This window comes from Vipera berus, assembly GCF_964194415.1.
Source record: "Vipera berus genome assembly, chromosome: 2".
NCBI lineage: Eukaryota > Metazoa > Chordata > Lepidosauria > Squamata > Viperidae > Vipera > Vipera berus.
The window spans coordinates 161,195,484-161,206,600 of NC_138203.1; the positions used below are offsets into that span (position 1 = coordinate 161,195,484).

The 11,117-nt window shown below is 39.3% G+C and overlaps 1 protein-coding gene across 1 annotated transcript; it reads right to left on the minus strand.

The window, feature by feature from the left end:
• Nucleotides 1-854: 854 nt before the first annotated feature.
• On the minus strand, nt 855-10,283 carry TSPAN10 (tetraspanin 10; the record flags this gene model as incomplete). The annotated part of the gene is made up of 4 exons (XM_081318993.1): nt 855-1,185; nt 4,344-4,939; nt 9,480-9,654; nt 10,216-10,283. The coding sequence occupies 4 exons, from the start codon at nt 10,281-10,283 to the stop codon at nt 855-857; spliced, it is 1,170 nt and encodes a 389-aa protein (XP_081175119.1).
• Nucleotides 10,284-11,117: the final 834 nt, after the last annotated feature.

The window sequence follows — 11,117 nt, forward strand, 5'->3', positions numbered from 1 at the left end:
GCTGCCAAAAAAGAAGAGAAGCTCAACTTATTCTCCAAAGCACCTGAAAGCAGAACAAGATTCTACTGATGGAAACTTATCAAGGAGAGAGCCAAACTAGAGATAAGGAGAAATTTCCAAACAGTGAGAACAATCAGTGGAAAGTCTTGCCTCCATAAGTTGTGGGTGCTCCCACGCTGGAGGTTTTAAGACGAGATTGGACAGCCATTTGTCCAGAATGGCATAGGGGCTCCTGCGTGAGCAGGGGGTTGGACTAGAAGACCTCCAAGGTCTCTTTCAACTCTGTTTTTCTGTAAGTGAGCATATGGCAAAAGTACTGACATTTGTGCCCTTTGCATTTGGCCCCTCCGTATCTTCTCAGTGGTGATCTGCTACAATATGCAACTCTGAATTGCTGCACTTTCACTTCACAAACGTGAGAGAAAGAGTCAGAAAGGACAAAGTGTCTTTGCTGCTTCTTATTTTGGGAACCTGTACTTGAATTGGAAGTGGTTCCATGTCAAAATCAGAAACGACTGGCTTTGAGAAATGACTGTGAATAATTAGTTGCTAGACTTATAGGGGAGTGGCCTGGGTGTAAAGGTCTTCTGCTACATTATTCCTCTTTTTCTGACCATGTTTACAAGTATAGCAGGTGAGTGTGCAGAGTGAAGAGGTGGCAGGGATGAACAGGCAAGGGAGAGAACTAGGAGAATGAGCGAGATAAATACATGTGAAAAGCAGCTTTTGTTTCCCCCCCCCCCAATCCATTTTATCCTGGGTTTAATTAACTAGCATAAAAGGAATTATATAATACCTTAGATTTACATTCCTAAAAAGAGGATGAAAAGCGTCCATCTCTCGCAATAGGAAAGCTAATGCATGCCCTTCCTTCCATGATAATGCTGAGCCCGAGCAGAAGCAATGCCTGCCAGGAGCTTAATGGCCAGAAACAAGCTACCTACTTCCATCACAATCAGAACTAGAGCAGAGAAGCCTATTGTTCCTGCGTGACTATTGAGCCATCTGCTTAACTGTGGAACACACCCTCCAAGATAGATGGTGCTTTGAACTGCAAATTCCTCCATGCCCAGGGTGCCAAAGCCACACTGAGAATTCAGGATGGTACCATTTTCCAGTGGATTCAAACAGCACGATGCAGGAACACTGCAGGCTTGCACACCTGGAGAAGAGCAGTTAAAATACCTGTAAGTTGAAAAAAGGAAGAAAGGTTTCATTTTTAAGTTCATCACAAGGCACATCTCCCAGGCTTTTTCAGTGTCTACTTCATCCTCCCAATGTAAGCCAGATCCCATGGCCAATCTTATCTGTGCATTCATTGGATCAAGATCTATATATGCAACAACAAGAACACACACACACACACACACACACACACACACACACTGCTACTGGAATCCAGAGGCTCTAGCACAAATCATGCAGGATTCTATCCATATCTATCTTCCATCCTGAAGACCTGGCTCTTTGAGCTCTCTGGCCCAGGCTGAGAATTTTAATTTTAATTTTAATTTTAACTGGGGTTTTATTTGTTCAGGGACGGATATAATTTTTTTTAATCTGTTTTTAACTTTTGTATTTTTTGTTTTAATCACCCTGTAAACTGCCCTGAGTCCTTCGGGAAAGGGCGGTATATAAATATAATAAAATAAATAAATAAATAAATAAATATCTCGGTTTACCTTTTTTCCTCTTCATCTAATGGATAGTTCATAAAATCAGCTGTTAGACTGCTTGCTAGGACTCAAGCCTGCTGCAGTTACTCAAGAAACAATAAGTACAACTGTAATCTCTCCTAAGGAATCAGCTTGGGTCAAAAGTCCTAATTATAAAAAAATTGTATTAACCAAGGAAGTCTTTAAACAAAGATTGTTCAAAGTTTTTTTGATAATGTTCCTTGCGATATCTACTTATATTTGGTTTCCAAACTGACAAGAGCCAGTTCTGATAACACAACTTGAGTTTTTGAGATAGTGAAGTAGACTGAATTTAATCTCCACCCTCCTGTGATGAATAGGCACCTGATATTATTAAAGATGACTGGGCCAAGAATGTGTTCACAGATCTTATGTAAAGCTGCTTCACAATGAAAACTGCTTATTTCTACAATTACTGTAAGCGGAGATAATAAATTAATCAAATGGATTAGGAATTATCTAGCGTATCTAACAAGTAAAGATGAAAACATATCACAGTGACTCCACAGTAAACAAAGATACTAATATTTAAACAGCACGTATGGCATACTAAAAAACTGATCCAAAACATTAAAAAATGTATATTGGGGAAACAAAACAACCACTCCATAAACACATGACACAACATAGGAGAACAAACCCATCAGGACAAGATTTAGCAGTTCATCTGCATTTAACAAAGGCCATTCTTCTGAAGACAGCAAAGTCCACATTTTGGATAGAGAGGACCACTGGTTTGAAAGAAGGGTCAAAGAGGACATCTATATCGAAACTGAACAGCCCTGTCTCAACGGAGTGGGAGGGATATGATATCTTCTATCTCCACTCTACAACAGTCCTTTCAACAGTTCCAAGAAGGCTCCACACCCATATCCACCACTCAGGTGACCTTGAGGACACAGATAAACCTCCAAGTGGCCTCAACAACTCTCTGAAAGAATGCAGATGACCAGCTGTCTGCCAGGAGTATAAATCTTCCCATTCCCCACCATCCAGTCAGAGCTGAAGAAGCTTCTTGGATGAGAAATGAAACGTGTTCAAAGGAAAAACAAGCAAATCCAGTTGCCTACTGAAAAAGCTTCTTTGGGACAACTATGACCTGGATGACTGAGAATCTCCATAGACAACTAAACGCAAAAATTCTAGGAAAGCTTGATGAACCATTCTACTCCAAGAAAAAATGAAGTCAACACTGCTGAAACAAAAGAGCCAGTCATTATTATCACACTGTTCTTTATCAGGATTATTTTAAGCACCTCAGTAAGAAAGAATGTCAAGCAAGGCAACAGGAGAGATAAATGGGCATACGTTTATGTATAATGAAAACAAAGATTGTTCATAGCACAATAGCACAGGCTCCCGACCTTCGCTCCTTCCGACGCGACCTAAAAACCTATCTGTTTGAGCAATCCGGTCTGGTCTGACGGGTTCTGTTGTAATTATTATTTTAAGGTAACTTATCTTCTGATTTGGGCATTAGGGTTTAATTTGTTTTCAATATCTGTAATTGTACATTTTGATATTTATGTCACTGTTCACCGCCCTGAGTCCTTAGGGAGAAGGGCGGTATACAAATCAAATAAATAAATAAATAAATTTAACTGGAAGGCAATTAACAATTTGTTAGCTAGTGCTTTTATATGAGCTGGTATTTTATATGAAGGGGCAAAAAAGAGATTCCTGTCTCAATCTAACCAAACTAAGAATGAGGTGACTAACCTGCAAACCTACCAAAATTGTATAGGATTCCAGTTCTTGTGGGCATCATCAGAGAGGATGCACAACATAATTCAGCACATGTGGGGAACTACCATGCCTATTGTTGGAGACTAAGACTGTTGTGGGAGATACTGACTGTTATGTACTGGGCTTTTGGGTACCACACCACCTGCGTTGCTGGAGAGCTAACGGCTCTCCAGCGACCCAGACAGGCTGTCTCCGGGTCTGCAATTGGTCAGCCTCAGGCAGCAAGCACGGGTTCAATCTTATTGGCTGCTACCATAGGGCTTGGCTATATATTGGGGCTGGGAGCAGCCCAAGCCCAAGTACAGTTCCATCAAAGAAATAAAGAATGAGTTCTCTGTGCTCAGCCTTGTGTCTTCATTCCTGCTCACCAGAACCCACGACATAACACTGACTTTTCACCATAATGCGCAGTGCTGCTTATTATAATTCTACAGGAATGCTCCTTTATATTTCTAACTAAAACAATAAAATGCCTTGCATTGTTTCTAGATGGAAATATATAGAAGCATTCCTGAAATCAAACAGCAAACAGAACCATCCATTCACTCACATTAATTATACAAAGCTTTCTTTGGCGCAAGACAATCCCCTGGCAGCAAAATTCCACTGACATTACACTGAACAATGTTAAAATGGAAAATGTTAAATTTTCTGGATCTCAGAGCTACAAATCTATCTATCTATCTATCTATCTATCTATCTATCTATCTATCTATCTATCTATCTATCTATCTATCTATCTATCTATCTATCTATCTATCTATCTATCATCTCCATCATCCATCCATCCAATCATATTTCTAGACTGCCACATTCTCCAAGGATTAAAGTTATACTCTACTCCTTTGACATGCCTATCTTTCCTGGAAACTGATAGAATAGGCCAAAAATTATACTCACAAATTTGCTTTCCAGTCCAGATAAGACTTTACTCCACAGCACTGGAGGCCTGCTTGAATTTCATCCATAATGAACTGGAGATCTAGGTCGTCCTGGTACTGTAACATTGCCACCGTAAGAAAATTTTGCAAGGAAGCCTTGATGTGTTGTCTCAGAGAAAAGACAACAATTCCACTCAAAACTTCCAAAATCACAAAAGTTATTATTCCTCCAGTGAAAAGCTTCAGAAGAAAGATGCTTTCAAAGAGGGCTCCAGTACAGCCCAAAAGGGATATAGACGTAGCTACTAGCCCTACTAATACAAAAAAAAGCATTGGGTCGCTGCCCAGATATATTACTCGTTCACTTTCCAGAGATTCCTTCTCCGAAAGCCCCCAAATTCCTATGGCCAAAATAAATAATCCTATAATGGAGAAAACTGTGTTCCAAACAAAGGTCAAGCATTTAGCACAATGGCTAAATGAATCCAGAGGAAGATGGGAAGACTGATGAAGGAAGTGCCATTGTCTTGTCTGGTTCCAAGAATAACCACTTTCTTGTCCGTCGAGGCTCATAGGAGTACCTTGTGCATTATATGAATAATACTTGTGATCATTCTAATCAATATAAAAGAGAATCAGAGAATGGAAATTTTATATCAGAAATAGGAAACAAAATAAGGTAGAACATGCATTTTTCCTATAGTATTTGAAAGGCGATGTATAACTGAAAAACTCTGAAATAAACATTTTTTGTGTCAGTTTTTAAAATTTAACATTTTTACAATATGACTATTAAAAAAACTATTAAAAAAACCCAACAAGATTCATTCCCCTATGCCCCTAGATTATAGCATGCAAGATGTTTAGGACCTCATGAGGATTTATAAAGGTAAAGGTAAAGGTTCACCCGCACATGCGTGCTAGTCGTTTCCGACTCTAGGAGCCGGTGCTCATCTCCATTTCAAAGCCGAAGAGCCAGCGCTTGTCCAAGGACATCTCCGTGGTCATGTGGCTGGCATGACTAGATGCCAAAGGCGCACGGAACGCTGTTACCTTCCCACCGTAGTGGTCCCTATTTTTCTACTTGCATTTTTATGTGCTTTCGAACTGCTAGGTTGGCAGAAGCTGGGACGAGTAACAGGCACTCACTGTTATGCGACACTCAGAATTCGACCCGCCAAACTGCCGACCATCTGATCGACAAGCTCAGCGTCCTAACCCACTGAGCCACCAAGTCCCTTAGAGGATTTATACCGCTCAATAAATCTGGAATCTATGGCATGGATGAGGAACCTATGGCCATCCACTGACTTGAGTGTGGCTTTAACCCTAACTACTGTGGCCAAAGCTGAGTGTAGCTAGTCTTATAATTCAACATACAGGTAGTCCTCAACTTACAACACTTCATTTAGTGGCTCTTCAAAGCTACAACAGTACTGAAAAAAGGATTTTTCACACTTATGACTGTTGCAGCATCCCCTGGGTCATGTGATCGTAATTCAGACACTTAGCAACTGTCTCATATTTATGACCACTGCAATGTCTCAGGGTCATGTGGATCGCCTTTTGAGATCTTCTGAGAAGCAAAGTCAATGGGGAAGCCAGATTCACTTAACAACCATGTTACTAACTTAACAACCACAGTGATTCACTTAACAAGTGTGGCAAGAAAGGTCATAAAATGAGGCAACACTCACTTAACAAATGTCTGAGCCCTGCAGAAAATTTGGGCTCAATTGTGATTGTAGGTTGAGGACTACCTGTATACTGAAGACAATGGGTTTTTTTTTCCCACTTGTGCCCTACTGTTCCACAGGAGAGGAATGGGAAAACTATAGGCCTTCTGTGTATATGGATTTCTGATTTCCAGTGTTACTTATTTATGCACTTTGGACGCTCCCTGCTCTAAGGACTCTAGATGGAATATGGTACAACCTTAAGAAAAAAAAATCTGGGAAAGAATATAACAATTTTAATAAGGTACTTGTAATACGTCCCTCAACCATGTTTTCTGAAATCGTTTACATAAAAAAGAATTTTCTGGCATTTTGCATATTAAAAAATGGGCATATATCTTTATGGATGTCAACCTATTATCTGACAGAGAGAGGAGCCTAAATACATCAGTGTTTGAAGGTACCGGCAATGCTAATTTGTTAATCAAGAGTGACCACTTGTAGAATGTGAAAGATTCTTGCCCTGATGAGATTAACTACAGTTTGATAGTGGGGGTGAGCTATTAACCCCTGTAGATAGGGCGCGCAACTTGGGGGTCCTTCTAGATTCACAGCTCTCTTTAGAAGAGCATATTGGAGCTGTGACTAGGGGGGCCTTTGCCCAGGTTCGCCTGGTGCGCCAGTTGCGACCCTATCTAGACCGGGATGCCTTGCATACAGTCACTCATGCGCTCGTGACTTCTCGTCTAGACTACTGTAATGCTCTCTACATGGGGCTGCCCTTGAAGTCCACTCGGAGACTTCAACTGGTGCAGAATGCAGCCGCACGAGTTGTGCTGGGGGTTTCCCAATACTCCCATGTTACACCTTTGCTCCGCGAGCTGCATTGGCTGCCGGTTGCTCTCCGGGTGAGGTTCAAGGTGTTAGTGATGACTTACAAAGCCCTACATGGCATGGGTCCGGATTACCTACGGCAACACCTGCGGCCGGCGTCAACTTCCCTCCGTCCAGTGCGCTCCCACAGAGAGGGCCTCCTCAGGGTGCCTCCGATCAAAGAATGTCGATTGGTGGCCCCCAGGGGGAGAGCGTCCTCTGTGGGCGCGCCAGACCTATGGAACCGCTTGCCGGTTGAGCTCTGGACGGCCCCCGACCTTCGCTCCTTCCGGCGCGATCTCAAAACCTTCCTTTTTGAACAAGCTGGCCTGGTCTGATGGGATGGGGTTGGGTTTTATAAATCGGTTTTAACTTTTAATATGTACTAATTTATTTACAGGCATTGCTGTTTAATTACTTTTTAATTTTTGTATTCTGTTTTTTATTATGTATTGCCCTGTTCACCGCCCTGAGTCCTTCGGGAGAAGGGCGGTATACAAATTAAATTATTAAATATTAAATTAAATTAAATTAAATTAAATTTATTTATTTATTTATTTATTTATTTATTTATTTGACTTATATACCGCCCTGTTCCCATAGGACTCAGGGCGGTTTACAGGGCAATTAAAACCATACAATACAAAAGTTAAAATTAATTTAAAACAATTAATTAAATTTAAGCCCCAAAGTTAAAATGTTAAAACCCAATTAAAAACCCCTCAGTCTAGGCCAGACTGATTCCATGCAATCCATGGAAAAGAGAACCGAATCTCTCTATAATGAGAAAACAGTCTTTGTCTCATTATATCAGTCTGTCCCACCTGGTTAGGTAGGGAACTTACATTGCAGACCCCATTAGGTAAAGAACTCCGACTGGTGGGGTCCAGAAAGAGAGCCTTCTTTGCCGTTGACCCTGCCTTGTGGAACATTTTCTCCGCAGAATCGAGGTGGACCCCCACCCTCCTGGCCTTCCAGAGAAGTGTGAAAACATGGCTCTGAGGGCTTGCTTGGGGCGCACAGAGGATGATGCAGCTGTGGGGACGGTTAGTACCCAGAAAGCCCCCCCTTCACCTTTTAATTCATTTTTCACATTGTTTTCATCCTTGCCTCTTTTTAAACTTATATAGATTGTTGTTATGTGTTAATATTTTATTCTCTACTGCCCAGACTTCCTCCGTAAGGGAGATGGGCAGTTGTAGAATGTGATGAATAAAATACATAATGGCCATTGTAATACACAAGAATTAAAAAGGTGAGTATTATCAAGAAACAGTGAGAAAGAATTCAAGAAAAGGGAGAGCATGCTGTCATTTATAAACAAAATGCAAAGATTTGAAATGAGAAAAAATGACTATCAGTGACATATTATTGTACATAAAATTGTTTTAAGACATCACTTCCCACTTCTGAGAAGTGGGAGGGGAAGGCGTTGAGAGGTATGGAATCGGGGTGTTGCATCTCAGCCGCATGGTAGGTAATGTATTCTGGGAAAACCTTCTGGCATAGATAAAATTGGCCCTTCTCCTTGACAGCTTTCAGGAGGATGTTAAAGATCAAATTGTTCTGAAGTACATTCTAATTAAGTGAAATCCACCATTTTTTATTTTACTATTTTATTTATATTGTCTTGTCTCATTTAATTTTTATGATGCATTTTTCCATTTAATTTAAATTTACCATAGTTTTTTTCATACCAAATTAGCTGCAAAAGTCATCAAATTATCACAGAATATAAATAATAAATAAATATAGCAAATACTTTGGAAGGCTTCTATTTTTGGTGTCCCCATGTAATTATCTACCCATAAATGGTGAAAAGAGAGAAGAGTGGAGTGGTTATAACTGAAAAGTCTCTATTTTAGATATTTATTCTCCTGGCTCTATTTCTGGAGGTCAAAAGACAATAATCCCTAACTCCAATCTAATTTTGAACAACAAAAAACAAAACAAAACAAAACAAAGGGAACTAATTCTGGTTAATGTGCTTTTCCTGAACTATAATGATTTGGGTGTAATAGTAAATATTGCCATGGTTTATGAATCAGAATTATTCAGAATTGCTGCTTTAGGATAAATATTTGAAAATCCTGAAAAAATATTGATAAAAATCTTAAAATCACCTGAAATTGTTTAACTGAAAAAGTTATGTACATATTTGATTTTAGCTTTGATTAGTATTGTATTTCCTCTGGCTGTCTGATTTCATTCAGCAAAGAACCATTTTTAATTTAAAAAGTCACTAAAACAATCATAGCAAAAAAAATTATCTTGATCATTTTCTAGGGACACTTGTGAGATAGCTAAGGTGAATCAGCATATTTATCTGGGAAAAGTGGGATTTTACATTTAGTAAAATATACTTGCTTACAGTATTATTATTTCTTATTGTACATTGCTGCAGGATAGATTAGAAAATTTACACCTCTGAAGTATTACTGTCACACTTTCTTACACCTGCTTCTTAGGCCAAAAAAGAATAAATAATCTACCAGTTAAAAAACAAACACAACTGAAAAGTAGCACCATGTGCCACGAACAAAGACTCAAGATCTCCATGGACAAAAGCTGAAACAAGGCCAACATGTAGCACAAATCCTTATTACCTTTGATAACAAAGCTTTTATTTCATCTTCTCCCATCTTGGTGCTCGGAAAGTGAAGATTCTTCAAGAAAGAATTCACAATTATAATTGATTTCTTCATATTTAATGTATAGCATGAAATTGATTTGAAATGATTCCGCAGCTCTTTGGAGTAGCCAGATAACAGTCCAACATTCCTGTATGAGGAGAATTTTTGAGTAGACCTACCACAGTCATACTTGCATCATGTGAGAAATCACATTTTTCAGCTTAAAGAGACTTGCTTTGTCTCACTTGCTATAAATATATCATTAAACAGTATATCATTATGCCTGTCAGCTGAGTGCATAGTACTGTATAACTATTAAATCTGTGAAACACATTCAGATGAGATAGTTAAGGTTTACAATGCATAGGAGTACAAATAAAACACCTTTCTTTCAATCTTTAAAGCAGCTGTTGTCATGGTTCCAACAGACAGAGACAAATAAAGAACTCCAAGGCTTGGAAATTTATCAAACAACATGTTTATTAGTTACAAAGTATTGGCACGTCAAAAGTGAAACAAAGTCTAAAGACACACTTAACAATTCTCCAATACAAAGTTAAGAAATCCCACCCCTAAGGCTTTGCAAGCAACTACTTTCCCCAATACATCTTCTTGGCAGGCTTTTCACAAAACGCCCAGCCTGCAGTCTCGGGTGCAGCCGATGACCTTGGTTCCCACGGGACAAAGATTATTTTGATTAGCAAAGTACCTGGCAATCCCCCCTCCCTTCTTCCAATGTGTCAACGGAAAATGAATAAGGAAGATGGCCGTAGCCATGCTCATTTTCAAAATTGACAGCTGTATCTTTTGCAAAGCTCCTAAGCCTAAGTTATTTGAAAAGGTGTTCCCAACTATCATACATTTCAATACTTTGCACAACCTTTATAATTATACACTCAGAGATGTACCAAAATGTGGGATTGCTGTTGGATCAAGGCCTTCTGTAACAGATATCAAGATAAAAAGCTAATTTACATTATATATGAATCTGCTTTAATACATAATGTTCTGGTGATCTAGTACAAGTGTATTGTGAACAAGAGTACATTTAATACCAAAAGGAAATGTGTACAGAATGTAGAGTATCTGGCCTGAATCCACTGAATAAAATATGGATGTACATGTAAGTTTCCAAAGTTGTAATTTTCTGCATGGCTGAAAACTCATTCTCTCTCAGCCTTGCTTTCCTATTGCTAAATAATACTCGTGTTTATTAAGATATATATTATATAAAACATGGTTTTTAAAAACCTTACAATTACAGTAATTTTAAACTGAATATTGGACAAAATATGTACAAGGCTATGCAGTACCAGCAAGAACCAAGATACCCTTCCCCATACCTAGTGCTTTTTTTGTAAAAGAAAAAGGTGCCGGAACTCATACGTCATACAACCCGCTTTGCCTACCCTACAAGGTTCCATCCAAAAAAGGTGCCAGAACTCTGTTCTGAGTGTTCTATGACAAAAAAGCCCTGCCCATACCTATACAATCCAGGAGACTGTGGTGTGCAATGCATACAATACATTGTGATTGGCTACTATTGACATGTACATTAAAAACAAATGATAGACTTCCGGTTTGTCACGCAGTCGCTATGGACGGCTGGGA